This window comes from Gallus gallus, chromosome 36 (assembly GCF_016699485.2).
Source record: "Gallus gallus isolate bGalGal1 chromosome 36, bGalGal1.mat.broiler.GRCg7b, whole genome shotgun sequence".
Taxonomy (NCBI): domain Eukaryota; kingdom Metazoa; phylum Chordata; class Aves; order Galliformes; family Phasianidae; genus Gallus; species Gallus gallus.
Window position 1 is genome coordinate 112,335 of NC_052567.1, and position 27,811 is coordinate 140,145.

Genomic DNA, 27,811 nt, shown 5'->3' on the forward strand with positions numbered 1-27,811 from the left:
GGCGATGACAATATGGTGATGACTACGTGACAGTGACAACATGGCGATGACGACAATATGGCGGCGACGACAACATGGCGGTGACGATGTGACAGTGACAACATGGCGGCAATGACGTGACGGTGACAACATGGCAATGACAATATGGCAACGACAACGTGACAGTGACAACATGGCGGTGACGAGATGACAGTGACAATGTGATGGTGACAACATGGCGGTGACGATGTGACGGTGACAACATGGCGGTGTTGATGTGACAGTGATGATGGTGACAACGTGACAGTGACGGTGTGACGGTGACAACATGGCGGAGATGATGTGACAGTGACAGTGTGACGGTGACAACATGGCGGAGATGATGTGATGGTGATGATGGTGACAACGTGACAGTGACGGTGTGACGGTGACAACATGGCGGCGATGATGTGACAGTGACAACATGGCGGCGACGAGATGACAGTGACAATGTGACAGTGACAACATGGCGATGATGTGACGGTGACGACGGTGACAACGTGACAGTGACGGTGTGACGGTGACAACATGGCGGTGACGACACGACAGTGACACCATGACAGTAATGGCGTGACGATGACAACATGGCGGTGACAGTGTGATGGTGATGACGTGATGGTGACAACGTGGCAATGATGATGTGACGGTGACAACATGGCGGTGACGACGCGACAGTGACACCATGACTAATGGCATGACCATGACAACATGGCGGTGACAACATGGCGGCGGCGACAACATGGCGGTGATGATGTAACGGTGACAACGTGACAGCGACGACGTGATGGTGACACCGTGGTGGCGCTGACGGTGACGGTGTGACGGTGACAACATGGCGGTGACAACATGGCGGCGGCGACAACATGGCGGTGATGATGTAACGGTGACAACGTGACGGTGACGGTGTGATGGTGACAACATGGCGGCGATGGCGGCCGAGGGCTGAAGGAGTGCGGTGTCTTCTTGGGGTGGCGGTGGGAGGGGACGATTGTGTTCGCGGTGTTGTACCCCAAATTGGGAGGGGAACAACGTACCCCAAAAAGGGCTCTGGGGACCCCATTTCCTTCGGTTGTACCCCCAAAAAGTGCTTTGGGAACCCCATTGCCTTCAGTTGTACCCCCAAAAAGTGCTTTGGGAACCCCATTGCCTTCAGTTGTACCCCCAAAAAGTGCTTTGGGAACCCCATTGCCTTCAGTTGTACCCCAAAAAGGGTGCTAAGGACCCCAATTCCTTCGGTTGTACCCCCAAAAAGGGCTCTGGGGACCCCATTTCCTTCGGTTGTACCCCCAAAAAGTGCTCTGGGGACCCCATTTCCTTTGGTTGTACCCCCAAAAAAGGGGTCTCGGGACCCCATTGCCTTCAGTTGTGCCCCAAAAAGGGGGCTAAGGACCCCATTGCCTGTGACTGTATCCCAAAAAGTGCTCTGGGGACCCCATTTCCTTCGGTTGTACCCCCAAAAAGTGCTTTGGGAACCCCATTGCCTTCAGTTGTACCCCAAAAAGGGTGCTAAGGACCCCAATTCCTTCGGTTGTACCCCCAAAAAGGGCTCTGGGGACCCCATTGCCTTCGGTTGTGCCCCCAAAAAGTGCTTTGGGAACCCCATTGCCTTCAGTTGTACCCCCAAAAAGTGCTTTGGGAACCCCATTGCCTTCAGTTGTACCCCAAAAAGGGTGCTAAGGACCCCAATTCCTTCGGTTGTACCCCCAAAAAGGGCTCTGGGGACCCCATTGCCTTCGGTTGTACCCCCAAAAAGTGCTTTGGGAACCCCATTGCCTTCAGTTGTACCCCAAAAAGGGTGCTAAGGACCCCATTTCCTTCGGTTGTACCCCAAAAAGGGCTCTGGGGACCCCATTTCCTTTGGTTGTACCCCCAAAAAAGGGGTCTTGGGACCCCATTTTTATCAGTTGTGCCCCAAAAAGGGTGCTAAGGACCCCATTGCCTGTGACTGTATCCCAAAAAGTGCTCTGGGGACCCCAATTCCTTCGGTTGTACCCCCAAAAAGGGGTCTGAGGACCCCATTTCCTTCAGTTGTACCCAAGAAGTGGTGTGGGGACCCCATTGCCTTCGGTTGTACCCCAAAAAGTGCTTTGGGAACTCCATTTTTATCAGTTGTACCCCAAAAAGGGGTCTGGGGACCCCAATTCCTTCGGTTGTACCCCCAAAAAGGGGTCTGGGGACCCCATTTCCTTTGGTTGTACCCCAAAAAGGGCTCTGGGGACCCCATTTCCTTTGGTTGTACCCCCAAAAAAGGGGTCTCGGGACCCCATTGCCTTCAGTTGTGCCCCAAAAAGGGGGCTAAGGACCCCATTGCCTGTGACTGTATCCCAAAAAGTGCTCTGGGGACCCCAATTCCTTCGGTTGTACCCCAAAAAGGGGTCTGAGGACCCCATTTCCTTCAGTTGTACCCAAGAAGTGGTCTGAGGACCCATTTCTCATGACTGTACCCCAAAAAGTGGTCAGGGGACCCCATTTCTCATGACTGTACCCCAAAAAGGGGTCTGGGGACCCCATTTCCTTCGGTTGTACCCCAAAAAGGGGTCTGAGGACCCCATTTCCTTCAGTTGTACCCCAAGAAGTGATCTGGGGATCCCATTTCTCATGGCTGTACCCCAAAAAGGGGCCTGGGGGCCTCATTTCCTTTGATTGTATCCCAAAAAGTGCTCTGGGGACCCCAATTCCTTCGGTTGTATCCCAAAAAGGGGTCTGAGGACCCCATTTCCTTCAGTTGTACCCAAGAAGTGGTGTGGGGACCCCAATTCCTTCGGTTGTACCCCAAAAAGTGCTTTGGGAACTCCATTTTTATCAGTTGTACCCCAAAAAGGGGCCTGGGGACCCCATTTCCTTCGGTTGTACCCCCAAAAAGGGCTCTGGGGACCCCATTTTCATCAGTTGTACCCCAAAAAGTGCTCTGGGGACCCAATTTCCTTTGGTTGTACCCCCAAAAAAGCACACTCTCCCCATTTATATCCCCCAAAAAAGAGAGGAGACCCCAACATTTTCTCACTTGTATCACTGAACACAATTATGGGACCCCAATTTCCCTCAGTTTTACCCCAAAATGATTTCAGGAACCCCCTTTTCCCCATTTTTACCCCCAAATTTGAGCTTGGGGACCTCCTTTCCCCTCAGTTTTATCCCAAAAAATGAGTCCCTTTTCCCTCAGTTTCACCCCAAAATGAACCACGGAACCCAATTTTCCCCCATTTACACCCAAAAATGGATTAGGGATCCAAAAATGAGGACCCAGGACCTCGTTTTGTTCATTTATACCCCGAAACGGACATGGAAACACTCCCCCCCCCCCCCCCCCCCATTTACACCCCAAAAAATGAATGGAGGTCCCCAATTTTCCCTCAGTTTTACCCCTAAAATGTTGTGGGGAACTCAATTTTCCCATTTCTATCCCCAAAAATCGGAGCAGTGAACCGTTTTTTCCCCCATTTATACCCCAAAAATGAACACTTCGTCTCAATTTTCCTTTTCTTTTGCTCCCAGATGTGATCGAGGGACCCTTTTTCCCTCAGTTTTGCCCCAAAACGAAACGGGAAAACCCAATTTCCCCTCATCTATACCCCGAAAATGAACATTTTGTTCCACTTTTCCATCATTTTTTTGCCCCCAAAACGTCCCGGACCCCCCGATTTTTCCTCACACCCCCAAGAAATGGAACAACACCGTTCATTTCCTCTCGGTTTTACCCCAAAATTTCCCCCATTTCCCACATTTTTACTGAAAAAAAATGGTAATGGGACCACTTTTACTCTCAGTTTTACACAGAAAGTTGTACCCGGGACCCCCTTTTACCTCATTTACATCCCCCAAAATGAACGAAGGATCCTATTTTCCCCTCATTTATACACCAAAACGTAGGGAGGAGTCCCCATTTCCCCTTCCTTCGTGCCACAAACACAAACCGCACACCCATTTTTCCTCACTTTTACCCCAAAACGGAACGCGGACTCCATTTCCCATCGGCGCCCACAAAATGGCACTGCCCACAAAATGGCGCCGACACCGCCCACAAAATGGCGCCCCCACTTCCGCCTCGCCCACTTCCGTCAGTGCGCACGCGCGCTGCGCAGCGCTCCACCCCCTTCTGCTGCGCAATGGTTCGCCCCGCGCATGCGCACTGCGCGCGTTCACCCGACCGGGACGTACCATTGTGAGGGGGCGCGGGGGGGGGCAGGGGGCTGGGGGGGGGGTCCGCTGCCTGGTGAGTGGGGGAGGGGGGGGGGAGGGCGCGGATTTTGAGGTGAAATTGAGAGGAAATGGGGCCCCGAGGTGGGTTCGGGGTGAAAGTGAAAGCAAATGGAGGTGGTGAGGGGATTTCGGGGGGTGTGACTGAGGGGGAGAGGGGTCCTGTGGGGTCTTTGGGGGGGGGGAAGTGAGGGAAGATGGGGATCGTGTGGGGTTTGGGGGTTGAAATGGGGCCCTGTGGGGGTTTTTTGTGGGGGGGGACTGAGGGAAAATGGGTCTTGTGTTTTTTGGGCTAAACTAAGGGGAATTGGGGTCCTGAGGGGGTTTTGGAGTAAAACTGAAGGGAATTGGGGTCGTGAGGTGGTTTGGGGATAAAAATGAGGGGAATTGGGATTCTGGGGTGTTTTTGGGATAAAAAATGAGGGGAATTGGGATCCTGAGGTGGTTTTGGGGATAAAAACTGAGGGGAATTGGAATTCTGAGGTGGTCTGGGGATAAAACTGAGGGGAATTGGGGTCGTGAGGTGGTTTTGGGATAAAACTGAGGGCAATTGGGGTCGTGAGGTGGTTTTTGGATAAAACTGAGGATAATTGGGATTCTGAGGTGGTTTTGGGATAAAAACTGAGGGGAATTGGGGTCGTGAGGTGGTTTGGGAATAAAACTGAGGGGAATTGGAATTCTGAAGTGGTTTTGGGATAAAAATGAGGGGAATTGGAATTCTGAGGTGGTTTGGGGATAAAACTGAAGGGAATTGGGGTCGTGAGGTGGTTTGGGGATAAATCTGAGGGGAATTGGGGTCGTGAGGTGGTTTGGGGATAAAACTGAGGAGAATTGGGATTCTGAGGTGGTTTTGGGATAAAACTGAGGAGAATTGGGATCCTGAGGTGGTTTTGGGGATAAAAACTGAGGGGAATTGGAATTCTGAGGTGGTTTTGGGGATAAACCTGAGGGGAATTGGGATTCTGGGGTGGTTTTGGGATAAAAAATGAGGGGAATTGGGGTCATGAGGTGGTTTTGGGATAAAACTGAGGAGAATTGGGATTCTGAGGTGGTTTTGGGATAAAAACTGAGGGGAATTGGGGTCGTGAGGTGGTTTTGGGATAAATCTGAGGGGAATTGGGGTCGTGAGGTGGTTTGGTGATAAAACTGAGGAGAATTGGGATTCTGAGGTGGTTTTGGGATAAAAACTGAGGGGAATTGGGGTCGTGAGGTGGTTTTGGGATAAAACTGAGGGGAATTGGAATTCTGAAGTGGTTTTGGGGATAAAAATGAGGGGAATTGGGGAATTCTGAGGTGGTTTTGGGATAAAACTGAGGGGAATTGGGGTCGTGAGGTGGTTTGGGGATAAAAACTGAGGAGAATTGGAATTCTGAGGTGGTTTTGGGATAAAAATGAGGGGAATTGGAATTCTGAGGTGGTTTTGGGATAAACCTGAGGGGAATTGGGGTCGTGAGGTGGTTTTGGGATAAAACTGAGGAGAATTGGGATCCTGAGGTGGTTTTGGAATAAGACTGAGGGGAATTGGGGTCCTGAGGTGATTTTGGGGGTGAAAGTGACGGGAATTGGGGTCCTGAGGTGTTTGAAGGCATTTTTATGGTGAAATTGGGGGAAAATTAATGCTTTTGATCGTTTTGGGGTAAAATGAAGCGGGAAAAAGGAGTTTTGGGGCACGTGGGCACATTTTTTGGGAGTCCCCAAATTTTTGGGTCAGTTTTGGGGTGTAATTGGGGTAAAAAGGGGTTCCCCAGCCCATTTTTGGGGTAGAAGTGAGGGAAAAAGGGGGTTTGGGTGTATTTTGGGGTAGAACAGAGGGGAAATGGGGTTTCCTGGGTCACTTTTGAGGTTAGAACTGAGGAAAAAGGGGTTCCCCAGTGCAGTTTGGGGTATTGATGTGGAAAAGTGAGGTAAAGTTAAAGGAAAAAGGGTTTTTTTGTGTAGTTTAGGTATAATGTGAGGGGGAAAAAGGGTTTCTTTCACGATTTTGGGGTCAAAACTGTGGGTAAAAGGGATCCCATGTCCATTTTTGGGTTAAAAAGGGGGAAAAAGGGGGGGGGGGGAGGGATTCCCTGCTCTGTTTTGGGGTAGAACTGTGGGAAAAGGGGTTCGTGGTCCATCCTGGGGACTATAAATGAGGAAAAAAGGATTCTTTTTTTTAGGTAGAAAGGAGAAAAAAAAGGGTTTCCCGGCCCGTTTGGGGGTTAAACATGAGGGAAAAAAAGTGGTGTTTGCATTCCCTTTTGGGTGTAAACCTGAGGAAAAAGGGTTCTTTGGTCCGTTTTTGGGGTTGAAACTGAGGGGAAAATGGGTCCTTCGTCCATTGGGGGGGATTTGAGGGGGGGGGGAAAGGGTTCTCAGTCAATTTTGGGGCTAAAATGGAGGGGAAAGGGGTTCCTGGAGCCATCTTATGGGCAGAGATGGGGGAAAAGGGATCCGTCGCCCGTTTTTGGGGTTAAAATAAGGGAGAAAGAGGCATCCCTTGGCCACTGTAGGGGAAATTGGTGGAAAAATGGGATTTCTGCTCCCATTTTGGGTGTAAATGTGAGGAAAAAGGGTTTCTTGGTCCATTTTGGGGCTGAAAGTGAGGGAAAAGGGGATCCCCACTCGATTTTGTGTATGAATCTGAGAAAATAAGCATATTCTGTTCTGTTTGGGGTATAAATGTGAGCAAAAAGGGTTCTCCTCACTCCATTTTGGGGCTGAAACTGAAGGAAAACTGCATCTGTGGTTCATTTTGGGTGTAAAGTGGGGGAAAAAGGGGTTTTCCACCCCATTTCTGGGGTAAAACAGAGGGAAAACTGCATCTGTGGTTCATTTTGGGTGTGAAGTGGGGGAAAAGGGGGTTCTCCAGTCCCTTTTTGGGGTAAATATGAGGGAAAACTGCATCTGTGGTCCATTTTGGGTGTAAAATGGGGGGAAGGGGGATTTTCCACCCCATTTCTGGGGTAAATCTGAGGGAAAACTGCATCTGTGGTCCATTTTGGGTGTAAAATGGGGGAAAAGGGGGATTTTCCACCTCATTCTGGGGGGTAAAACAGAGGGAAAACTGCATCTGTGGTTCATTTTGGGTGTGAAGTGGGGGAAAAGGGGGTTCTCCAGTCCCTTTTTGGGGTAAATATGAGGCAAAACTGCATCTGTGGTTCATTTTGGGTGTAAAATGGGGGGAAAAGGGGTTCTCCAGTCCCTTCTTGGGGGCTAAAACAGGGAAAACTGCAACTCTGGTCCATTCTGGGTGTAAAATGGGGGGAAAAGGGGTTCTCCAGTCCTATTTTGGGGGGTAAAACAGAGGGAAAACTGCATCTGTGGTCCATTTTGGGTGTAAAATGGGGGAAAAGGGGGATTTTCCACCCCATTTTGGGGGGTAAAACAGAGGGAAAACTGCATCTGTGGTTCATTTTGGGTGTGAAGTGGGGGAAGAGGGAGTTTTCCACTCCATTTTGGGGGGTAAAACAGAGGGAAAACTGCCTCTGTGGTCCATTTGGGGTGTAAAATGGGGGAAAAAGGGGTTCTCCAGTCACTTTTTGGGGTAAAACAGAGGGAAAACTGCACCTGTGGTTCATTTTGGGTGTGAAGTGGGGGAAAAGGGGGTTCTCCAGTCCCTTTTTGGGGTAAATCTGAGGGAAAACTGCATCTGTGGTTCATTTTGGGTGTGAAGTGGGGGAAAAGGGGGTTCTCCAGTCCCTTTTTGGGGTAAATCTGAGGGAAAACTGCATCTGTGGTCCATTTTGGGTGTAAAATGGGGGGAAAAGGGGTTCTCCAGTCCCTTTTTGGGGGTAAAACAGAGGGAAAACTGCATCTGTGGTTCATTTTGGGTGTAAAATGGGGGGAAAAGGGGTTCTCCAGTCCCTTTTTGGGGGCTAAAACAGGGAAAACTGCAACTCTGGTCCATTCTGGGTGTAAAATGGGGGGAAAAGGGGTTCTCCAGTCCTATTTTGGGGGGTAAAACAGAGGGAAAACTGCATCTGTGATTCATTTTGGGTGTAAAATGGGGGAAAAGGGGGATTTTCCACCCCATTTCTGGGGTAAATCTGGGGGAAAACTGCATCTGTGGTCCATTTTGGGTGTGAAGTGGAGGAAGAGGGGGTTTTCCACTCTATTTTGGGAGGGAAAACAGAGGGAAAACTGCATCTGTGGTTCATTTTGGGTGTGAAGTGGGGGAAAAGGGGGTTCTCCAGTCCCTTTTTGGGGTAAATATGAGGGAAAACTGCATCTGTGGTCCATTTGGGGTATAAAATGGGGGAAAAGGGGGATTTTCCACCCCATTTCTGGGGTAAAACAGAGGGAAAACTGCAACCGTGGTCCATATATATTTGGGGTATAAAATGGGGGAGAAAAAGGGGTTCCCCACTCCCTTTTTGGGCTAAATCTGAGGCTAAAAGAAGCATCACGCTGCCACCACCCCCCATGTCCCCCCATTGCCCTTCATTGCCCCTTTCTCCCCCCCCCTCCCCCCCCCCCCCAACAGGCCATGCTGCGGCGCATTTTGGGGGGTCCTCGGGGACCCCCGGCGCTGCCCCCCCGCCCCGCATCCCGCTCAGCTGCCGACCAGCACCCCCCAGACCTGGCACGGGAACGCTCCAAAACTGTCACCTCCTTCTACAACCAACCGGCCATTGACGCCGCCGCCGAGAAGGTGGGGGGACCGCAGGGGGGCTGGGGGTGAACTTGGGGTGTTTTGGGGGGGGTTGGGGTGGTTTGAGGGGGGTTTGGGGTGTTTTGGGGGGGGTGTTGTGGTGGTTTGGGGGGGATTTGCGGTGTTTTGGGGGGGGGTTGGGGTGGTTTGAGGGGGGTTTGGGGTGGTTTGGGAGGGGTGTTGTGGTGGTTTGGGGGGGATTTGCGATGTTTTGGGGGGGTGTTGTGGTGTTTTGGGGGGGATTTGGGGTGTTTGGGGGGGGTTTGGGGTGTTTTGGGGGGTGTTGTGGTGGTTTGAGGGGGGATTTGGGGTGTTTTGGGGGGGTTTGGGGTGAATTTGGGGTGTTTTGGGGGGGGTTTGGGCTGTTTTGGGGGGGGTTGGGGTGAACTTGGGGTGTTTTGGGGGGGGGTTGTGGTGGTTTGAGGGGGATTTGGGCTGTTTTGGGGGGGGTTGGGGTGAATTTGGGGTGTTTTGGGGGGGTTGGGCTGTTTTGGGGGGGGTTGGGGTGGTTTGGGGGAGGGTTGGGGTGTTTTGGGGGGGGTTGGGGTGTTGTGGTGGTTTGGGGGGGATTTGCGGTGTTTTGAGGCGGGGTTTGGAGTGTTTTGGGGGGTGTTGTGGTGGTTTGAGGGGGATTTGGGGTGTTTTGAGGGGGGTTGGGGTGAATTTGGGCTGTTTTGGGGGGGATTGGGGTGAACTTGGGGTGTTTTGGGGGTGTTGGGAGGGGTGTTGTGGTGGTTTGGGGTGGATTTAGGGTGTTGGGAGGGGGTTTTGGGATGAACATGGGGTGTTTTGGGGGTGTTGGGAGGGGTTTTGGGGGGGGTTGGGGGTGTTGGGGGGGGGTTGGGGTGGTTTGGGGGGGATTTGCGGTGTTTTGGGGGGGGGGGTTGGGGTGTTTTGGGGGGTGTTGTGGTGTTTTGGGGGGGATTTGGGGTGTTTGGGGGGGGTTGGGGTGTTTTGGGGGGTGTTGTGGTGGTTTGAGGGGGGATTTGGGGTGTTTTGGGGGGGTTTGGGGTGAATTTGGGGTGTTTTGGGGGGGGTTTGGGCTGTTTTGGGGGGGGTTGGGGTGAACTTGGGGTGTTTTGGGGGGGGGTTGTGGTGGTTTGAGGGGGATTTGGGCTGTTTTGGGGGGGGTTGGGCTGTTTTGGGGGGGGTTGGGGTGGTTTGGGGGAGGGTTGGGGTGTTTTGGGGGGGGTTGGGGTGTTGTGGTGGTTTGGGGGGGATTTGCGGTGTTTTGGGGGGGGGTTGGGGTGTTTTGGGGGGTGTGGTGTTTTGGGGGGGATTTGGGGTGGTTTGGGGGGATTTGGGGTGTTTTGGGGGGGGTTGGGGTGAACTTGGGGTGTTTTGGGGGGGGGGGTTGGGGTGGTTTGAGGGGGGTTTGGGGTGTTTTGGGGGGGGTTGTGGTGTTTTGGGGGGGATTTGGGGTGTTTTGGGGGGGCTTGGGGTGAACTTGGGGTGTTTTGGGGGGGGTTGGGCTGGGATTGGGGTGTTTTGGGGGGGATTTGGGGTGTTTTGGGGGGGGCTGGGGGTGAACTTGGGGTGTTTTGGGGGGGGGGTTGGGGTGGTTTGAGGGGGGTTTGGGGTGTTTTGGGGGTGTTGGGAGGGGTGTTGTGGTGGTTTGGGGGGGATTGGGGGTGTTTTTTGGGTGAATTTGGGGTGTTTTGGGGGTGTTGGGAGGGGCATTGTGGTGGTTTGAGGGGTTTTGGGGTGTTTTGGGGGGTGGTCTGGTGTTTGAGGGGGGTTTGGGGTGTTTTGGGGTGAATTTGGGGTGTTTTGGGGGTGTTGGGAGGGGTGTTGTGGTTTGGGGGGATTTGGGGTGTTTTGGGGGGGTTTGGGGTGTTTTGGGGGGGGTTGGGGTGAACTTGGGGTGCTTTGGGGGTGTTGTGGTGGTTTGAGGGGGATTTGCGGTGTTTTGGGGGGGGTTGGGGTGAATTTGGGGTGTTTTGGGGGGGGTTGGGGTGGTTTGGGGGAGGGTTGGGGTGTTTTGGGGGGGTTGGGGTGTTGTGGTGGTTTGGGGGGGATTTGCGGTGTTTTGGGGGGGGTTGGGGTGTTTTGGGGGGGGATTTGGGGGGTTTGGGGTGAATTTGGGGGGGTTGTGGTGGTTTGAGGGGGATTTGGGGTGTTTTGAGGCGGGGTTTGGAGTGTTTTGGGGGGTGTTGTGGTGGTTTGAGGGGGATTTGGGGTGTTTTGAGGGGGGTTGGGGTGAATTTGGGGTGTTTTGAGGGGGATTGGGGTGAACTTGGGGTGTTTTGGGGGTGTTTTGGGGGGTGTTGTGGTTTGGGTGGGATTGGGGGTGTTTTGGGGGGGTTGGGGTGAATTTGGGGTGTTTTGGGGGGGTTTGGGGTGTTTTGGGGGGGGATTGGGGTGAACTTGGGGTGTTTCGGGGGTGTTGGGAGGGGTGTTGTGGTGGTTTGGGGGGGATTTGGGGTGTTTTGGGGTGAATTTGGGGGGTTTTGGGGGGTGTTTGGGGTGTTGTCACCCCACTGACATCACAGTATCACAGCCGTCAGTCCGCCTGATGCCCACCACTGTGTTGTCTCTGTGGGTTGGGAACACGAGGGAGTTTTTGGGGGTGTCCTGTGGGGTTTTGGGGTGAATTTGGGATGTTTTGGGGTGAATTTGGGGTGCTAAGGGGGGTGTTTGGGGTGTTGTCACCCCACTGACATCACACTATCACAGCCGTTGGGCCTCCTGTTGCCCACCAGTGTGTTGTCTCTGGGGGTTGGGAACACGAGGGAGGTCTTGGGGGTGTCCTGTGGGATTTTGGGGTGAATTTGGGATGTTTTGGGGTGAATTTGGGGTGCTAAGGGGGGTGTTAGGGGTGTTGTCACCCCACTGATGTCACGGTATCACATCTGTCGGTCCACCTGTTGCCCACCACTGTGTTGTCTTTGGGGGTTTGGGAACACGAGGGAGGTCTTGGGGGTGTCCTGTGGGGTTTTGGGGTGAATTTGGGATGTTTTGGGGTGAATTTGGGGTGCTAAGGGGGGTGTTTGGGGTGTTGTCACCCCACTGACATCACAGTATCACAGCCGTCAGTCCGCCTGATGCCCACCACTGTGTTGTCTTTGGGGGTTTGGGAACACGAGGGAGGTCTTGGGGGTGTCCTGTGGGGTTTTGGGGTGAATTTGGGATGTTTTGGGGTGAATTTGGGGTGCTAAGGGGGGTGTTTGGGGTGTTGTCACCCCACTGACATCACAGTATCACAGCCGTCAGTCCGCCTGATGCCCACCACTGTGTTGTCTTTGGGCGTTGGGAACACGAGGGAGGTCTTGGGGGTGTCCTGTGGGGTTTGGGGGTGAATTTGGGGGGTTTTGGGTTAAATTTGGGGGGTTTTGGGGTGTATGGGGTCTTGTCACCCCACGGACATCGCAGTATCACAGCAGTTGGTCTGCCTGTTGCCCACCAGTGTGTTGTCTTTGGGGGTTGGGAACACGAGGGAGGTCTTGGGGGTGTCCTGTGGGATTTTGGGGTGACTTTGGGATGTTTTGGGGTGAATTTGGGGGGTTTTGGGGTGCTTGGGGTGTTGTCACCCCACTGATGTCACGGTGTCACAGCCGTCGGTCCGCCTGACGCCCACCACCATGCTGTACTCGGGGCGGTCGCAGGACGGGAGCCACATCCTGGTGAGTTGGGGACGGGCAGAGGGGGCTTTGGGGACACGGTGGCTTTGGGATGCAGGGGGTTTTGGGGTCCCTGGTGGCCTTGGGGACACAAAGGTCCTGGCAGGGGGTGGCTCAGGGGACACAAAGGTCCTGGCAGGAGCAGACTCAGGTGGCCTTGGGGACACAAAGGTCCTGGCAGGGGGTGGCCCTGGGGACACAAAGGTCCTGGCAGGGGTAGATCCAGGTGGCTTTGGGGACACGGTGGCTTTGGGATGCAGGGGGTTTTGGGGTCCCTGGTGGCCTTGGGGACACAAAGGTCCTGGCAGGGGGTGGCTCAGGGGACACAAAGGTCCTGGCAGGAGCAGACTCAGGTGGCCTTGGGGACACAAAGGTCCTGGCAGGAGGTGGCCTTGGGGACACAAAGGTCCTGGCAGGTGTAGATCCAGGTGGCTTTGGGGACACGGTGGCTTTGGGATGCAAGAGGTTTTGGGGTCCCTGGTGGCCTTGGGGACACAAAGGTCCTGGCAGGGGGTGGCTCAGGGGACACAAAGGTCCTGGCAGGAACAGATCCAGGTGGCCTTGGGGACACAAAGGTCGTGGCAGGGGGGGGCTCTGGGGACACAAAGGTCCTGCTAGGATGTGGTTCTGGGGACAGAAAGGTCCTGGCAGGGGGTGGCCCTGGGGACACAAAGGTCCTGGCAGGAGCAGACCCAGGTGGCTTTGGGGACACGGTGGCTTTGGGATGCGGGAGGTTTTGGGGTCCCTGGTGGCCTTGGGGACACAAAGGTCCTGGCAGGAGCAGACCCAGGTGGCTTTGGGGACACGGTGGCTTTGGGATGCAGGAGGTTTTGGGGTCCCTGGTGGCCTTGGGGACACAAAGGTCCTGGCAGGGGGGGGGCTCTGGGGACACAAAGGTCCTGGCAGGAGGTGGCTCAGGGGACACAAAGGTCCTGGCAGGAGCAGACCCAGGTGGCTTTGGGGACACAAAGGTCGTGGTAGGAGGTGGCTTTGGGGACAGAAAGGTCCTGGCAGGAGCAGACCCAGGTGGCTTTGGGGACACGGTGGCTTTGGGATGCGGGAGGTTTTGGGGTCCCTGGTGGCTCTGGGGACACAAAGGTCCTGGCTGAAGGTGGCTCAGGGGACACAAAGGTCCTGGCAGGAGCAGACCCAGGTGGCTTTGGGGACACGGTGGCTTTGGGATGCAGGGGGCTTTGGGGTCCCTGGTGGCTTTGGGGACACAAATGTCCCACTGAGATTGGTCCCTGGTGCCCGGGTGGCTTTGGGGACACGGTGGCTTTGGGATGCAGGAGGTTTTGGGGTCCCTGGTGGCTTTGGGGACACAAAGGTCCTGGCAGGAGGTGGCTCAGGGGACACAAAGGTCCTGGCAGGAGCAGACCCAGGTTGCCTTGGGGACACAAAGGTCCTGGCAGGAGCCGATCCATGTGGCTCTGGGGACCCAAACATCCCTCTGGGCTGAAATCCTTGCGCCTGGGTGCCTTTGGGGACGGGGTGTCACCGCGTCCCCCCATGTTTGGGGTGGCCTTTGGGGCCGGTGGTGGCCTCGGGGTCCCAGACTCGTGGTGTCCCCGCAGAAGAGCGCCCGTTACCTGCAGCAGGAGCTGCCCGTCCGCATCGCCCACCGCATCAAAGGCTTCCGCAGCCTCCCCTTCATCATCGGCTGCAACCCCACCATCCTCCACGTGGTGACTGCGGGGACAACGGGGGGGGGGGGGACACGTGGGGTGGGGGGTGGGGACAATGGGGGGGGGGACACGTGGGGTGGGGGGTGGTGGCCGTGGTGGGGACACGGTGGGTCTTGGGGTGGGGACACGGTGGGACATGGGGTGGGTGATGGCTGCGTTGGGGTGGCAGCGGGTGGGTGGGTTGGGGGGTTGGAGGGGGACGTGGTGGGTGTTGGGGACACTGGGAGGGGACATCGGTGGCTTTGGGGACATGATGGTACTTGGGGACGTTGGTGGCTTTGGGGACCTGATAGCACTTGGGGATGTTGGTGGCTTTGGGGACGTGATGGCCGTGTTGGGGTGGCAGCGGGTGGGTGGGTTGGGGGGTTGGAGGGGGACGTGGTGGGTGTTGGGGACACTGGGAGGGGACATTGGTGGCTTTGGGGACATGGTGACACTTGGGGACATTGGTGACTTTGGGGACATGGTGACGCTTGGAGACCTGATGGCACTTGGGGACATTGGTGGCTTTGGGGACGTGATGGCCGTGTTGGGGTGGCAGCAGGTGGGTGGGTTGGGGGTTGGAGGGGGACGTGGTGGGTGTTGGGGACACCGGGAGGGGACATTGGTGGCTTTGGGGACATGGTGACATTTGGGGACGTTGGTGGCTTTGGGGATGTGATGGCTGTGTTGGGGTGGCAGCAGGTGGGTGGGTTGGGGGGTTGGAGGGGGATGTGGTGGGTGTTGGGGACACCGGGAGGGGACATTGGTGACACTTGGGGACATGGTGACACTTGGGGACATTGGTGGCTTTGGGGACTTGATGGCACCTGGGGACATTGGTGGCTTTGGGGACGTGATGGCCGCGTTGGGGTGGCAGCGGGTGGGTGGGTTGGGGGTTGGAGGGGGATGTGGTGGGCGTTGGGGACACCGGGAGGGGACATTGGTGGCTTTGGGGACATGGTGACACTTGGGGCCATTGGTGACTTTGGGGACATGGTGACACTTGGAGACCTGATGGGACTTGGGGACATTGGTGGCTTTGGGGACGTGATGGCACCTGGGGATGTTGGTGGCTTTGGGGATGTGATGGCCGCGTTGGGGTGGCAGCGGGTGGGTGGGTTGAGGGGTTGGAGGGGGATATGGTGGGTGTTGGGGACACCGGGAGGGGACATTGGTGGCTTTGGGGACATGGTGACACTTGGGGCCATTGGTGACTTTGGGGACATGGTGACGCTTGGAGACCTGATGGCACTTGGGGACATTGGTGGCTTTGGGGACGTGATGGCCGCGTTGGGGTGGCAGCGGGTGGGTGGGTTGGGGGGTTGGATGGGGATGTGGTGGGTGTTGGGGACACCAGGAGGGGACATTGGTGGCTTTGGGGACACGGGTGGCTTTGGGGAGGGGTGGCTTTGGGGACACAGGGACATGAAGGTGACAGAAGGACGTGGTGGGGGGTGAGGACATCCTGGGGGCAGTGAGGTGGCTGTGGGGGGTAATGGGGGCGGTGTGGTGGGGACACGTGGTGACTCTTGGTGGCACATGGTGACACTTGGTGACACTGTCACCCCACAGCATGAGCTCTACATTCGCGCCTTCCAGAAGCTCATCGATTTCCCACCCGTGAGTGTCACATTTGTGTCACCTCATGTCACCCCTGGGTCCTGCTGTCACCCTGTCCTCGTGTCACCCCAGTCCTGGTGTCACCCCTGGGTTCTTTGTCACCCCTGGGTCCTGGTGTCACCCCAATCCTGGTGTCACCCCTGGGTCCTGGTGTCACCCTGTCCTCGTGTCACCCCAGTCTTCACGTCACCCTGTCCTGGTGTCACCCTGTCCTTGTATCACCCCAATCCTGGTGTTACCCTGTCCTGGTGTCACCCCTGGGTCCTTTGTCACCCTGTCCTCGTGTCACCCCAATCCTGGTGTCACCCCTGGGTCCTTTGTCATCCTGTCATCATGTTACCCTGTCCTCATGTCACCCCAGTCTTCACGTCACCCTGTCCTGGTGTCACCCCTGGATCCTTTGTCACCCTGTCCTGGTGTCACCCTGTCCTGGTGTCACCCCAATCCTGGTGTCACCCCTGGGTCCTGGTGTCACCCTGTCCTCGTGTCACCCCAGTCCTCACGTCACCCTGTCCTGGTGTCACCCTTGGGTCCTTTGTCACCCTATCCTGGTGTCACCCCAGTCCTGGTGTCACCCCTGGGTCCTTTGTCACCTTGTCGTCATGTCACCCTGTCCTGGTGTCACCCTGTCCTGGTGTCACGCCTGGGTCCTTTGTCACCCTGTCCTTGTGTCACCCCTGGGTCTTCATGTCACCCCTGGGTTCTGCTGTCACTCTGTCCTGGTGTCATCCCTGAGTCCTTTGTCACCCCGTCCTCGTGTCACCCCAGGCCTGGTGTCACCCCTGAGTCGTCGTGTCACCCCTGGGTCCTTTGTCACCCTGTCCTGATGTCACCCCTGGGTCCTGGTGTCACCGTGTCCTCGTGTCACCCCAATCCTGGTGTCACCCCTGGGTCCTGGTGTCACCCTATCCTTGTGTCACCCCAGTTGTCACGTCACCCTGTCCTGTTGTCACCCTGTCCTGGTATCATCCCTGGATCCTTTGTCACCCTGTCCTGGTGACACCCTGTCCTGGTGTCACCTCAATCCTGGTGTCACCCCTGGGTCCTGGTGTCACCCTGTCCTGGTGTCACCCCATTCCCATATCCGCTTCCTGTTTGTGTCACCCCACCCCCACATCACCCCGTCCCCATGTCCCCTACCTGTTGGTGTCACCCTGTCCCCATGTCCCCTACATGTCTGTGTCACCCCACCCCGTCCCCATGTCTCCATGTCACCCCGTCCCCATGTCCCCTTCCTGTCTGTGTCACCCCATCCCTGTGTCACCCTGTCCCCATGTCCCCTGCCTGTCTGTGTCACTCCATCCCCGTGTCACCCCACCCCCTTGTCCTCATGTCACCCCATCGTTGTGTCACCCCATGTCCCCACATCACCCCATGTCCCCATGTCACCCCGTCCCCATGTCCCCTTCCAGTCTGTGTCACCCCATCCCTGTGTCACCCTGTTCCCATGTCCCCTGCCTGTCTGTGTCACCCCATCCCTGTGTCACCCCACCCCCATGTCACCCCATCCTTGTGTCACCCCATGTCCCCACATCACCCCATCCCCATGTCCCCTTCCTGTTTGTGTCACCCCATCCCTGTGTCACCCCATCCCCACATCACCCCGTCCCCATGTCCCCTGCCTGTCTGTGTCACCCCACCCCCATGTCACCCCATCCTTGTGTCACCCCATGTCCCCACATCACCCCATGTCCCCACATCACCCTGTCCCCATGTCCCCTACCTGTTGGTGTCACCCTACCCCTGCCACCCCCTCCCCATGTCCCCATGTCACCCCCTCCCCATGTCCCCATGTCACCCTGTCCCCATGTCCCCTGCCTGTCTGTGTCACTCCATCCCCGTGTCACCCCACCCCCTTGTCCTCATGTCACCCCATCGTTGTGTCACCCCATGTCCCCACATCACCCCATGTCCCCATGTCACCCCGTCCCCATGTCCCCTTCCTGTCTGTGTCACCCCATCCCTATGTCACCCTGTCCCCATGTCCCCTGCCTGTCTTTGTCACCCCATCCCCGTGTCACCCCCCCCCCCATGTCACCCCATCCTTGTGTCACCCCATGTCCCCACATCACCCTGTCCCCATGTCCCCTTCCTGTTGGTGTCACCCTACCCCTGCCACCCCGTCCCCATGTCCCCATGTCACCCCGTCCCCATGTCCCCATGTCACCCCGTCCCCATGTCCCCTTCCTGTTTGTGTCACCCCATCCCTGTGTCACCCTGTCCCCATGTCCCCTGCCTGTCTGTGTCACTCCATCCCCGTGTCACCCCACCCCCTTGTCCTCATGTCACCCCATCGTTGTGTCACCCCATGTCCCCACATCACCCCATGTCCCCATGTCACCCCGTCCCCATGTCCCCTTCCAGTCTGTGTCACCCCATCCCTGTGTCACCCTGTTCCCATGTCCCCTGCCTGTCTGTGTCACCCCATCCCTGTGTCACCCCACCCCCATGTCACCCCATCCTTGTGTCACCCCATGTCCCCACATCACCCCGTCCCCATGTCCCCTTCCTGTTTGTGTCACCCCATCCCTGTGTCACCCCATCCCCACATCACCCCGTCCCCATGTCCCCTGCCTGTCTGTGTCACCCCATGTCCCCGTGTCACCCCATCCCCACATCACCCCATGTCCCCACGTCCCCCTGTTGTCTGAGTCACCCCCCCAGTCACCGCCCGTCGGTGTCGCCCCCTGCCCAGATCCAGGCTGTGGGTGACGAGGCGCAGTACTGCTCGCTGCTGCGCCAGCTGCTGGACGACCACAAGGACGTGGTGACGCTGCTGGCCGAGGGGCTGCGCGAGTGCCGGAGGCACATCCAGGTGGGGGTCACTTCCGGGTGGGGGTCACTTCCGGGTGGGGGCACTTCCGGGTGGGGGTGCATCCAGTTGGGATCACTTCCGGGTGGGGGTCACTTCCGGGTGGGACAGCATCCAGTTGGGGTCACTTCCGGGTGGGCTGCATCCAGTTTGGGTCGCTTCTGGGTGGGACATTCGGTTGGGGGGGCAAATGCGGGTGGGAGGGACTTCAGGGTGGGACACTTCCGGGTGGGGGTACATCCAGTTGGGGTCACTTCCGGGTGGGGTCACTTCCGGGTGGGGGTGCATCCAGTTGAGGTCACTTCCGGGTGGGGATGCATCCAGTTGGGGTCACATCCGGGGGGGCACATGCGGGTGGGGGCACTTCCGGGTGGGACACTTCCAGGTCGGGACACTTCCGGGTGGGGGTGCATCCAGGTGGGGACACTTCTGGGGGGGACACTTCCGGGTGGGGGTGCACCCAGTTGGGGTCACTTCCGGGTGGGACATTCGGGGGGGAGGCACTTCCGGGTGGGGTGCATCCAGCTGGGGACACATGTGGGACATGGGGTGACATTGAGGTGACCCCAAATGCCCTTTCTTTGGCCATGTGGGACATGGGGTGCCATTGGGGTGACCCCAAATGCTCTCCTTGTCCATGTGGGACGTGGGGTGATATTGGGGTGTCCCCAAATGCCCTTTCTTTGGCCATGTGGGATATGGGGTGACATTGGGGTGACCCCAAATACTCTCCTTGTCCATTTTGGACATGGGGTGACATTGGGGTGACCCCAAATGCCCTTTCTTTGGCCATGTGGGACATGGGGTGCCATTGGGGTGACTCCAAATGCTCTCCTTGTCCATGTGGGACGTGGGGTGACATTGGGGTGACCCCAAATGCTCTCCTTGTCCATGTGGGACGTGGGGTGACATTGGGGTGACCCCAAATGCTCTTTCCTTGGCCATGTGGGACATGGGGTGCCATTGGGGTGTCCCCAAATGCCCTTTCTTTGGCCATGTGGGACATGGGGTGACATTGGGGTGACCCCAAATACTCTCCTTGTCCATTTGGGACGTGGGGTGACATTGGGGTGTCCCCAAACCCCCCCAGGATGAGCGGCTGTTGCGTCCCTTCCTGGACAAGACGTTGACCTCCCGCCTGGGCATGCGTATGTTGGCGTCCCATCACCTGGCCCTACACGAGGACAAGGTACAGCCCGGCCCTATAGCGCTTATGGGGCCGTCCCCACGTGTCCCCCAGCCCCTGTGTCACCTCCCCGTGTCGCCCATCCCAGCCCGACTTCGTGGGCATCATCTGCACCCGGCTGTCACCCAAAAAGATCATCGAGAAGTGGGTCGACTTCGCACGGTGAGCCCATAGGGGTCGGCTGTAGGGCTCCTTGTGGGGTTCTGTGGGTCCCCGTGGAGCCCTATGGGGCCGTAGGGGGGCTTTTATGGGGCTGTGAGGGGTGTCCTTGTAGGGTGTCCTTTTGGGTCTCGATGGCGTGTCCCTATGGGTCTTGGGGGCATCCCTATGGGTCTTGGGGTGTCCCTATGGGTTTTGGGGTCTTCTCTGTAGGTCTTGGGGCGTCCCTATGGGTTTTGGGGTGTCCCTATGGGTCTTGGGGCGTCCCTATGGGGCTGTAGGAAGCCCACAGAGGGCTTTTATGGGGCTCAAACCCATAGGGTGTTGGTGGTGTCCGTAGGGTTTAAGTGGCGTCCTTGTAGGGTCCTTGTAAGGTGTCCCTATGGGTCTTGGGGTGTCCCTATGGGTTTTGGGGTCTTCTCTGTAGGTCTGGGGGTGTCCCTATGGGTCTTGGGGTGTCCTTATGGGTCTTGGGGTGTCCCTATGGGGCTGTGGGGAGCCCATGGAGAGCTTTTATGGGGCTGTGAGGGGTGTCCTTGTAGGGTGTCCTTATGGGTCTCGATGGCGTGTCCCTATGGGTCTTGGGGTGTCCCTATGGGTCTTGGGGGCCTCCCTATGGGTCTTGGGGTGTCCCTATGGGTTTTGGGGTCTTCTCTGTAGGTCTGGGGGTGTCCCTATGGGTCTTGGGGTGTCCCTATGGGGCTGAAGGGGGGCTTTTATGGGGCTCAAACCCATAGGGTGTTGGTGGCATCCATAGGGTTTTAGGGGTCCTTGTAGGGTCCTTTTAAGGTGTCCCTATGGGTCTTGGCGTGTCCCTATGGGTTTTGGGATGTCCCTATGGGTCTTGGAGGCCTCCCTATGGGTCTTGGGGTGTCCCTATGGGTTTTGGGGTCTTCTCTGTAGGTCTCTGGGTGTCCCTATGGGTCTTGGGGTATCCCTGTGGGTTTTGAGGTATCCCTGTGGGTTTTGGGGTCTCCCCTATAAGCCTCTTAGCGTCCCTATGGGGCTGCAGAGCTTCTCAGAGGGCTCGTATGGGGTTGGGACGCGACGTGGGTGGGCGTTGGGCTGCCAGCATTTGTCCCTATAGATCTTGGGGCGATCCTATGGGGTTGCGGTGCTCCTCGGAGTGCCCGTATGGGATCGGGGTCTTAATGGGGTGATGGAGGTGACACCGGGATCCAATGGCTGCTCCTATAGATCTTGGGGTGATCCTATGGGGTCTTGGTGCTTCTCAGAGGGCTCGTATGGGGTTGGGCCGTGACGTGGGTGGGTGTTGGGCTGACCACAGTTGTCCCTATAGATCTTGGGGTGTCCCTATGGGTCTTGGGGTGTCCCTGTGGGTTTTGGGGTCTCCCCTATAACTCTCATGAGCATCCCTATGGGGTCGCAGTGCTTCTCAGAGGGCTTTTATGGGGTTGGTGTCTTAATGGGGGTGGTGGAGGTGACACCGGGTGCCAATGGCTGTCCCTATAGATCTTGGGGTGTGCCTATGGGTCTTGGGGTATCACTGTGGGTTTTGGGGTCTCCCCTATAAGCCTCTCAGCGTCCCTATGGGGCTGCGGAGCTTCTCAGAGGGCTCGTATGGGGTTGGGACGGGAGATGGGTGGGTCTTGGGCTGCCAGCATTTGTTCCTATAGATCTTGGGGTGATCCTATGGGGCCGCGGTGCTTCTCAGGGGGCTCGTATGGGGTCGGGGTCTTAATGGGGTGATGGAGGTGACACCGGGATCCAATGGCTGCTCCTATAGATCTTGGGGTGTCCCTATGGGTCTTGGGGTATTGCTGTTTTGTGGTCTCCCCTATAACTCCCTGAGCATCCCTATGGGGCTGTGGAGCTTCTCAGAGGGCTCGTATGGGGTTGGGACGCGATATGGGTGGGCGTTGGGCTGCCAGCATTTGTCCCTATAGATCTTGGGGTGATCCTATGGGTTTTGGGGTCTTCCCAATAGGGCTGTGAGCGTCCCTATGGGGCTGCGGAGCTTCTCAGAGGGCTCGTATGGGGTTGGGACGCGACGTGGGTGGGCGTTGGGCTGCCAGCATTTGTCCCTATAGATCTTGGGGTGATCCTATGGGGTTGCGGTGCTCCTCAGAGTGCCCGTATGGGGTCGGGGTCTTAATGGGGTGATGGAGGTGACACCGGGATCCAATGGCTGCTCCTATAGATCTTGGGGTGATCCTATGGGGCCACGGTGCTCCTCAGAGTGCCCGTATGGGGTCGGGATGCGATGTGGGTGGGTGTTGGGCTGTCCACAGTTGTCCCTATAGATCTTGGGGTGTCCCTATGGGTCTTGGGATATCCCTGTGGGTTTTGGGGTCTCCCCTATAACTCTCATGAGCATCCCTATGGGGTCGCATTGCTTCTCAGAGGGCTTTTATGGGGTTGGGGTCTTAATGGGGGTGGTGGAGGTGACACCGGGTGCCAATGGCTGTCCCTATAGATCTTGGGGTGTCCCTATGGGTCTTGGGGTATCCCTGTGGGTTTTGGGGTCTCCCCTATAACTCTCTGAGCATCCCTATGGGGCTGCGGAGCTTCTCAGAGGGCTCATATGGGGTTGGGCCGTGACGTGGGTGGGTGTTGGGCTGACCACAGTTGTCCCTATAGATCTTGGGGTGTCCCTATGGGTCTTGGGGTGTCCCTGTGGGTTTTGGGGTCTTCCCAATAGGGCTGTGAGCGTCCCTATGGGGCTGTGGAGCTTCTCAGAGGGCTCGTATGGGGTTGGGACGCGACATGGGTTGGTGTTGGGCTGCCAGCATTTGTCCCTATAGATCTTGGGGCGATCCTATGGGGTTGCGGTGTTCCTCAGAGTGCCCGTATGGGGTCGGGGTCTTAATGGGGTGATGGAGGTGACACCGGGATCCAATGGCTGCTCCTATAGATCTTGGGGTGATCCTATGGGGCCACGGTGCTCCTCAGAGTGCCCGTATGGGGTCGGGATGCGATGTGGGTGGGTGTTGGGCTGTCCACAGTTGTCCCTATAGATCTTGGGGTGTCCCTATGGGTCTTGGGATATCCCTGTGGGTTTTGGGGTCTCCCCTATAACTCTCATGAGCATCCCTATGGGGTCGCATTGCTTCTCAGAGGGCTTTTATGGGGTTGGTGTCTTAATGGGGGTGGTGGAGGTGACACCGGGTGCCAATGGCTGTCCCTATAGATCTCGGGGTGTCCCTGTGGGTTTTGGGGTCTTCCCAATAGGGCTGTGAGCGTCCCTATGGGGCTGCGGAGCTTCTCAGAGGGCTCGTATGGGGTTGGGACGCGACGTGGGTGGGCGTTGGGCTGCCAGCGTTTGTCCCTATAGATCTTGGGGCGATCCTATGGGGCCGCGGTGCTCCTCGGAGTGCCCGTATGGGGTCGGGGTCTTAATGGGGTGATGGAGGTGACACCGGGATCCAATGGCTGCTCCTATAGATCTTGGGGTGTCCCTATGGGTCTTGGGGTATTGCTGTTTTGTGGTCTCCCCTATAACTCCCTGAGCATCCCTATGGGGCTGTGGAGCTTCTCAGAGGGCTCGTATGGGGTTGGGACGCGACATGGGTGGGCGTTGGGCTGCCAGCATTTGTCCCTATAGATCTTGGGGTGATCCTATGGGTTTTGGGGTCTTCCCAATAGGGCTGTGAGCGTCCCTATGGGGCTGTGGAGCTTCTCAGAAGGCTCGTATGGGGTTGGGACGCGACGTGGGTGGGCGTTGGGCTGCCAGCATTTGTCCCTATAGATCTTGGGGCGATCCTATGGGGTTGCGGCGCTCCTCGGAGTGCCCGTATGGGGTCGGGGTTGTCGTGGGGGGGGGCGGCTGATGGGGGCGGTTGGGGGTCCCGCAGGCGGCTGTGTGAGCACCAATACGGCAACGCGCCGCGGGTGCGCATCAACGGCCACGTGGCCGCCCGCTTCCCCTTCATCCCACTGCCCCTCGACTACATCCTGCCCGAGCTCCTCAAGAACGCCATGAGGTGCGGGGGGGGGGGGGGGTTGGGGGGGGATAAATGGGGTTTGGGGGGGGGTTTGGGGGGGTGATGTGGGGTTCTGAGGGGGGATGGGAGGGGTTAGGGGAGGGGAAGGGGGTTAAATGGGGTTTTAGAGGGGATGGATGGGGTTTGGGGGGGTGATATGGGGTTTGGGGGGGGGTTGGGGGATGATATGGGGTTTTGGGGGGGGTTTGGGGGGGTGATGTGGGGTTTGGGGGGGGTTGGGGGATGATATGGGGTTTCGGGGGGGATTGCGGGGGTGATGTGGGGTTCTGAGGGGGGATGGGAGGGGTTAGGGGAGGTGAAGGGGGTTAAATGGGGTTTTAGAGGGGATGGATGGGGTTTGGGGGGGTTTGGGGGGTGATGTGGGGTTCTGAGGGGGGATGGGAGGGTTTAGGGGGGGCTGGGGGGTGATTTGGGGTTCTGAGGGGGGATGGGAGGGGTTAGGGGAGGGGAAGGGGGTTAAATGGGGTTTTAGAGGGGATGGATGGGGTTTGGGGGGGTTTGGGGGGGTTGGGAGGGTGATGTGGGGGTTTGGGGGGGCTTTTGGGGGGTGATGTGGGGTTCTGAGGGGGGATGGGAGGGTTTAGGGGAGATCAATGTGGTTAAATGGGAGTTTAGAGGGGATGAATGGGGTTTGGGGGGGGTTTCCAGGGGGTGATGTGGGGTTTTGGGGGGGGTTGGGGGGATGATATGGGGTTTTGGGGGGGGGGTTGGGGGGGTGATGTGGGGTTTGAGGGGGGGTTTGGGGGATGATATGGGGTTTTGGGGGCTGTTTGGGGGATGATATGGGGTTTTGGGGGGGGGTTTCCAGGGGGTGATTTGGGGTTTGGGGGGATGATATGGGGTTTTTGGGGGGGGTTTCCGGGGGGTGATTTGGGGTTTGGGGGGATGATATGGGGTTTTTGGGGGGTCTGAGGGGGGAAGTGAGGGTTTAGGGGAGATATGGGGTTAAATGGGGATGTGGGGTTTTAGAGGGGATGATATGGGGTTTGGGGGGGGTTATGTGAGGTTAAAAGGGGCTGGTGTGGGGTTTTGGGGGAGATGAACAGAGTTTGGGGGGGGATGTGGGGTTTTGGGGCAGATAGAGCATTTTATGGGGGGATATATGGGGTTAAACGGGGAAGTAGGGAGTTTTGGGGGGTATTATGGGGTTTTGGGGGGGGCATAAAGGATTTTGTGAGGTAAATGGGGTTTTGGGGGATGATACGGGGTTTTGAGGGGGGATGTGAGGATTTAGGGGAGGTGAAGGGGGTTAAATGGGGATATGGGGTTGTGGGATGGATCTGTGAGGTTAATGGGAACGTATAGGAGGTTTTGGGGGAGGATATGGGGCTTTCTTGGGGGGACATGGGGTGTTTGGGGTGGATATGGGGTTTGGGGTAGGGGATAAAGGAGGATATGGGGTTTTACAGAGTTCCTATAGAGGGCACACGTGACCCTATGGAGTTTATGGGGCAGCACAGGGGTGATAAGGGGTTCTATGGGGGAAGGCATGAACACGTGAGGAGATATGGGGTACGGGGGCGGTCTGTGGGGTGGGGGGCGGCCTTTGGGGCCGTAGGGGGCACAGTGTGGGGTGCTGCAGGGCGACGATGGAGTCCCACCTCGACACCCCCTACAACGTCCCTGACATCGTCGTCACCATCGCCAACAACGACATCGACATCGTCATCCGGTATGGGCTGCCCCCTAAGCGTCCCCATGGCCCCAAAGTGTCCCCTCCGCCTCAGGGGCGTTCTCTATGGTGTCCCCCTTGGAGGACCTCCCCGCTGTCCCCATTGGAGGACCTCCCCGCTGTCCCCATTGGAGGACCTCCACGCTGTCCCCCTTGGAGGACCTCCACAATGTCCCCCTTGGAGGACCTCCACGCTGTCCCCCTTGGAGGACCTCCACGCTGTCCCCCTTGGAGGACCTTCACAATGTCCCCATTGGAGGACCTCTGCACTGTCCCCCTTGGAGGACCTCCCCAACATCCCCATTGGAGGACCTCCACGCTGTCCCCATGGGAGGACCTCCCAACGTCCCCCTTGGAGGACCTCCATGCTGTCCCCATGGGAGGACCTTCACGCTGTCCCCATGGGAGGACCTCCCCGCTGTCCCCATTGGAGGACCTCCCCAACGTCCCCATGGGAGGACCTCCCCGCTGTCCCCCTTGGAGGACCTCCCCGCTGTCCCCCTTGGAGGACCTCCCCGCTGTCCCCCCGTGGAGGACCTCCCCAACATCCCCATTGGAGGACCTCCATGCTGTCCCCATGGGAGGACCTTCACGCTGTCCCCCTTGGAGGACCTCCCCAACGTCCCCTTTGGAGGACCTTCACAATGTCCCCATTGGAGGACCTCCCCACTCTCCCCCTTGGAGGACCTTCACAACGTCCCCATGGGAGGACCTCCACGCTGTCCCCCTTGGAGGACCTCCACGCTGTCCCCCTTGGAGGACCTCCCCACTGTCCCCATGGGAAGACCTCCGCACTGTCCCCCTTGGAGGACCTCCACGCTGTCCCCCCGTGGAGGACCTCCCCAAAGTCCCCATTGAAGGACCTCCACGCTGTCCCCCTTGGAGGACCTCCACGCTGTCCCCATGGGAAGACCTCCCCAACGTCCCCATGGGAGGACCTCCACATTGTCCCCCTTGGAGGACCTCTGCACTGTCCCCCTTGGAGGACCTCCCCAACATCCCCATGGGAGGACCTCCAAGCTGTCCCCCTTGGAGGACCTTCACAATGTCCCCCTTGGAGGACCTCCACGCTGTCCCCATGGGAGGACCTCCCAGCATCCCCCTTGGAGGACCTCCACGCTGTCCCCCTTGGAGGACCTCCACGCTGTCCCCCTTGGAGGACCTCCACGCTGTCCCCATGGGAAGACCTCCCCAACGTCCCCATGGGAGGACCTCCACACTGTCCCCCTTGGAGGACCTCCACGCTGTCCCCCTTGGAGGACCTCCCCAACATCCCCATGGGAGGACCTTCACAACGTCCCCCTTGGAGGACCTCCATGCTATCCCCATGGGAGGACCTCCACGCTGTCCCCATGGGAGGACCTCCCCAACATCCCCATGGGAGGACCTCCATTTTGTCCCCCTTGGAGGACCCCCACACTGTCCCCATGGGAGGACCTCTCCAACATCCCCCTTGGAGGACCTCCCCGCTATCCCCATGGGAGGACCTCCCCGCTATCCCCACCCCCCCAACCCCTTCCCCCACCCCCAGGACCACCCCACCCCCTTTCAGGTACCCCCTCCCCACACTTTCCCCCCCTTATAGGATCTCAGACCGCGGCGGTGGGATCCCCCACGACCTCCTGGACAAGGTGACCGAATACCACTTCAGCACAGCCGAGGCGAGCGCCCAGGACCCCCGCTTGGGCGGACCCTTCCGCAACCTCATGGACCTCAGCAACATCGGCCAGGCTGGCCCCATGCACGGGTACGACGTGCTTACACCCCATTTTATTCCCCGACACCCCCAACAAAAGCTTCCACACCACCGTGACACCCCGACACCCCACAGCTTCGGCTTCGGGCTGCCGACGTCGCGAGCCTACGCCGAGTACTTGGGGGGCTCCCTATGCCTGCAGTCCCTGCAGGGGGTGGGCACCGACGTCTACCTGCGGCTGCGGCACATCGACGGCAAAGCCGAGAGCTTCCGCATCTAACGGGACCCCCACGGGACCCCCACGGGACCCCCCACGGGACCCCCCCACGGGACCCCCCCCCGACCCCCCACTTCAGGTCGTTGTCACCTCGCGGAGGTGTGGGACGGAGGTCGGGACTCTGCGGTGGTCTCCGTTGGAGGTCTGGCAGCGTTTGTGCTTCGTTAAGAGGCGTCGCCTTCGTTAAGGGCGCTGCTCATTAAAGCCGCAGCCGTTGTGCTGATGGGGAGAGGGGTTTCTTGGAGGGGGGGGGGAGGGGTTGGGGGAGGAAGAGGAAGAGGAGGAGGAGGGA

At 57.8% G+C, this 27,811-nt stretch overlaps 1 protein-coding gene, 1 long non-coding RNA gene and 1 other non-coding gene across 8 annotated transcripts; 2 read left to right on the plus strand and 1 right to left on the minus strand.

Moving 5' to 3' along the window:
• BCKDK (branched chain keto acid dehydrogenase kinase) lies at positions 1–27,742 on the plus strand. 6 transcript variants are annotated; one of them, XM_040655040.2, is made up of 12 exons: positions 1–4,231; positions 8,678–8,845; positions 12,400–12,468; positions 14,040–14,150; positions 15,705–15,752; positions 18,448–18,567; positions 19,655–19,753; positions 19,839–19,912; positions 23,725–23,853; positions 25,457–25,546; positions 27,132–27,293; positions 27,378–27,742. In XM_040655040.2, the coding sequence occupies exons 1-12, from the start codon at positions 3,758–3,760 to the stop codon at positions 27,520–27,522; spliced, it is 1,689 nt and encodes a 562-aa protein (XP_040510974.1). In that variant the 5' UTR covers positions 1–3,757; the 3' UTR covers positions 27,523–27,742. The 6 variants fall into 6 exon arrangements, 5 of the variants coding, with proteins under 5 accessions (XP_040510974.1, XP_040510975.1, XP_046761016.1 ...); XM_040655041.2 differs by having other exon boundaries at positions 1–4,180; XM_046905061.1 differs by having other exon boundaries at positions 4,117–4,299.
• LOC121108147 lies at positions 7,239–7,877 on the minus strand. Its single transcript, XR_005842453.1, has 2 exons — positions 7,762–7,877; positions 7,239–7,596 (listed from the first exon to the last, which is right to left on the minus strand). It is a non-coding gene; the product is annotated as an uncharacterized LOC121108147 (long non-coding RNA).
• On the plus strand, positions 12,644–14,033 carry LOC121108146. Its single transcript, XR_005842452.1, has 3 exons — positions 12,644–13,040; positions 13,140–13,670; positions 13,806–14,033. It is a non-coding gene; the product is annotated as an S-antigen protein-like (transcript).
• Positions 27,743–27,811: the final 69 nt, after the last annotated feature.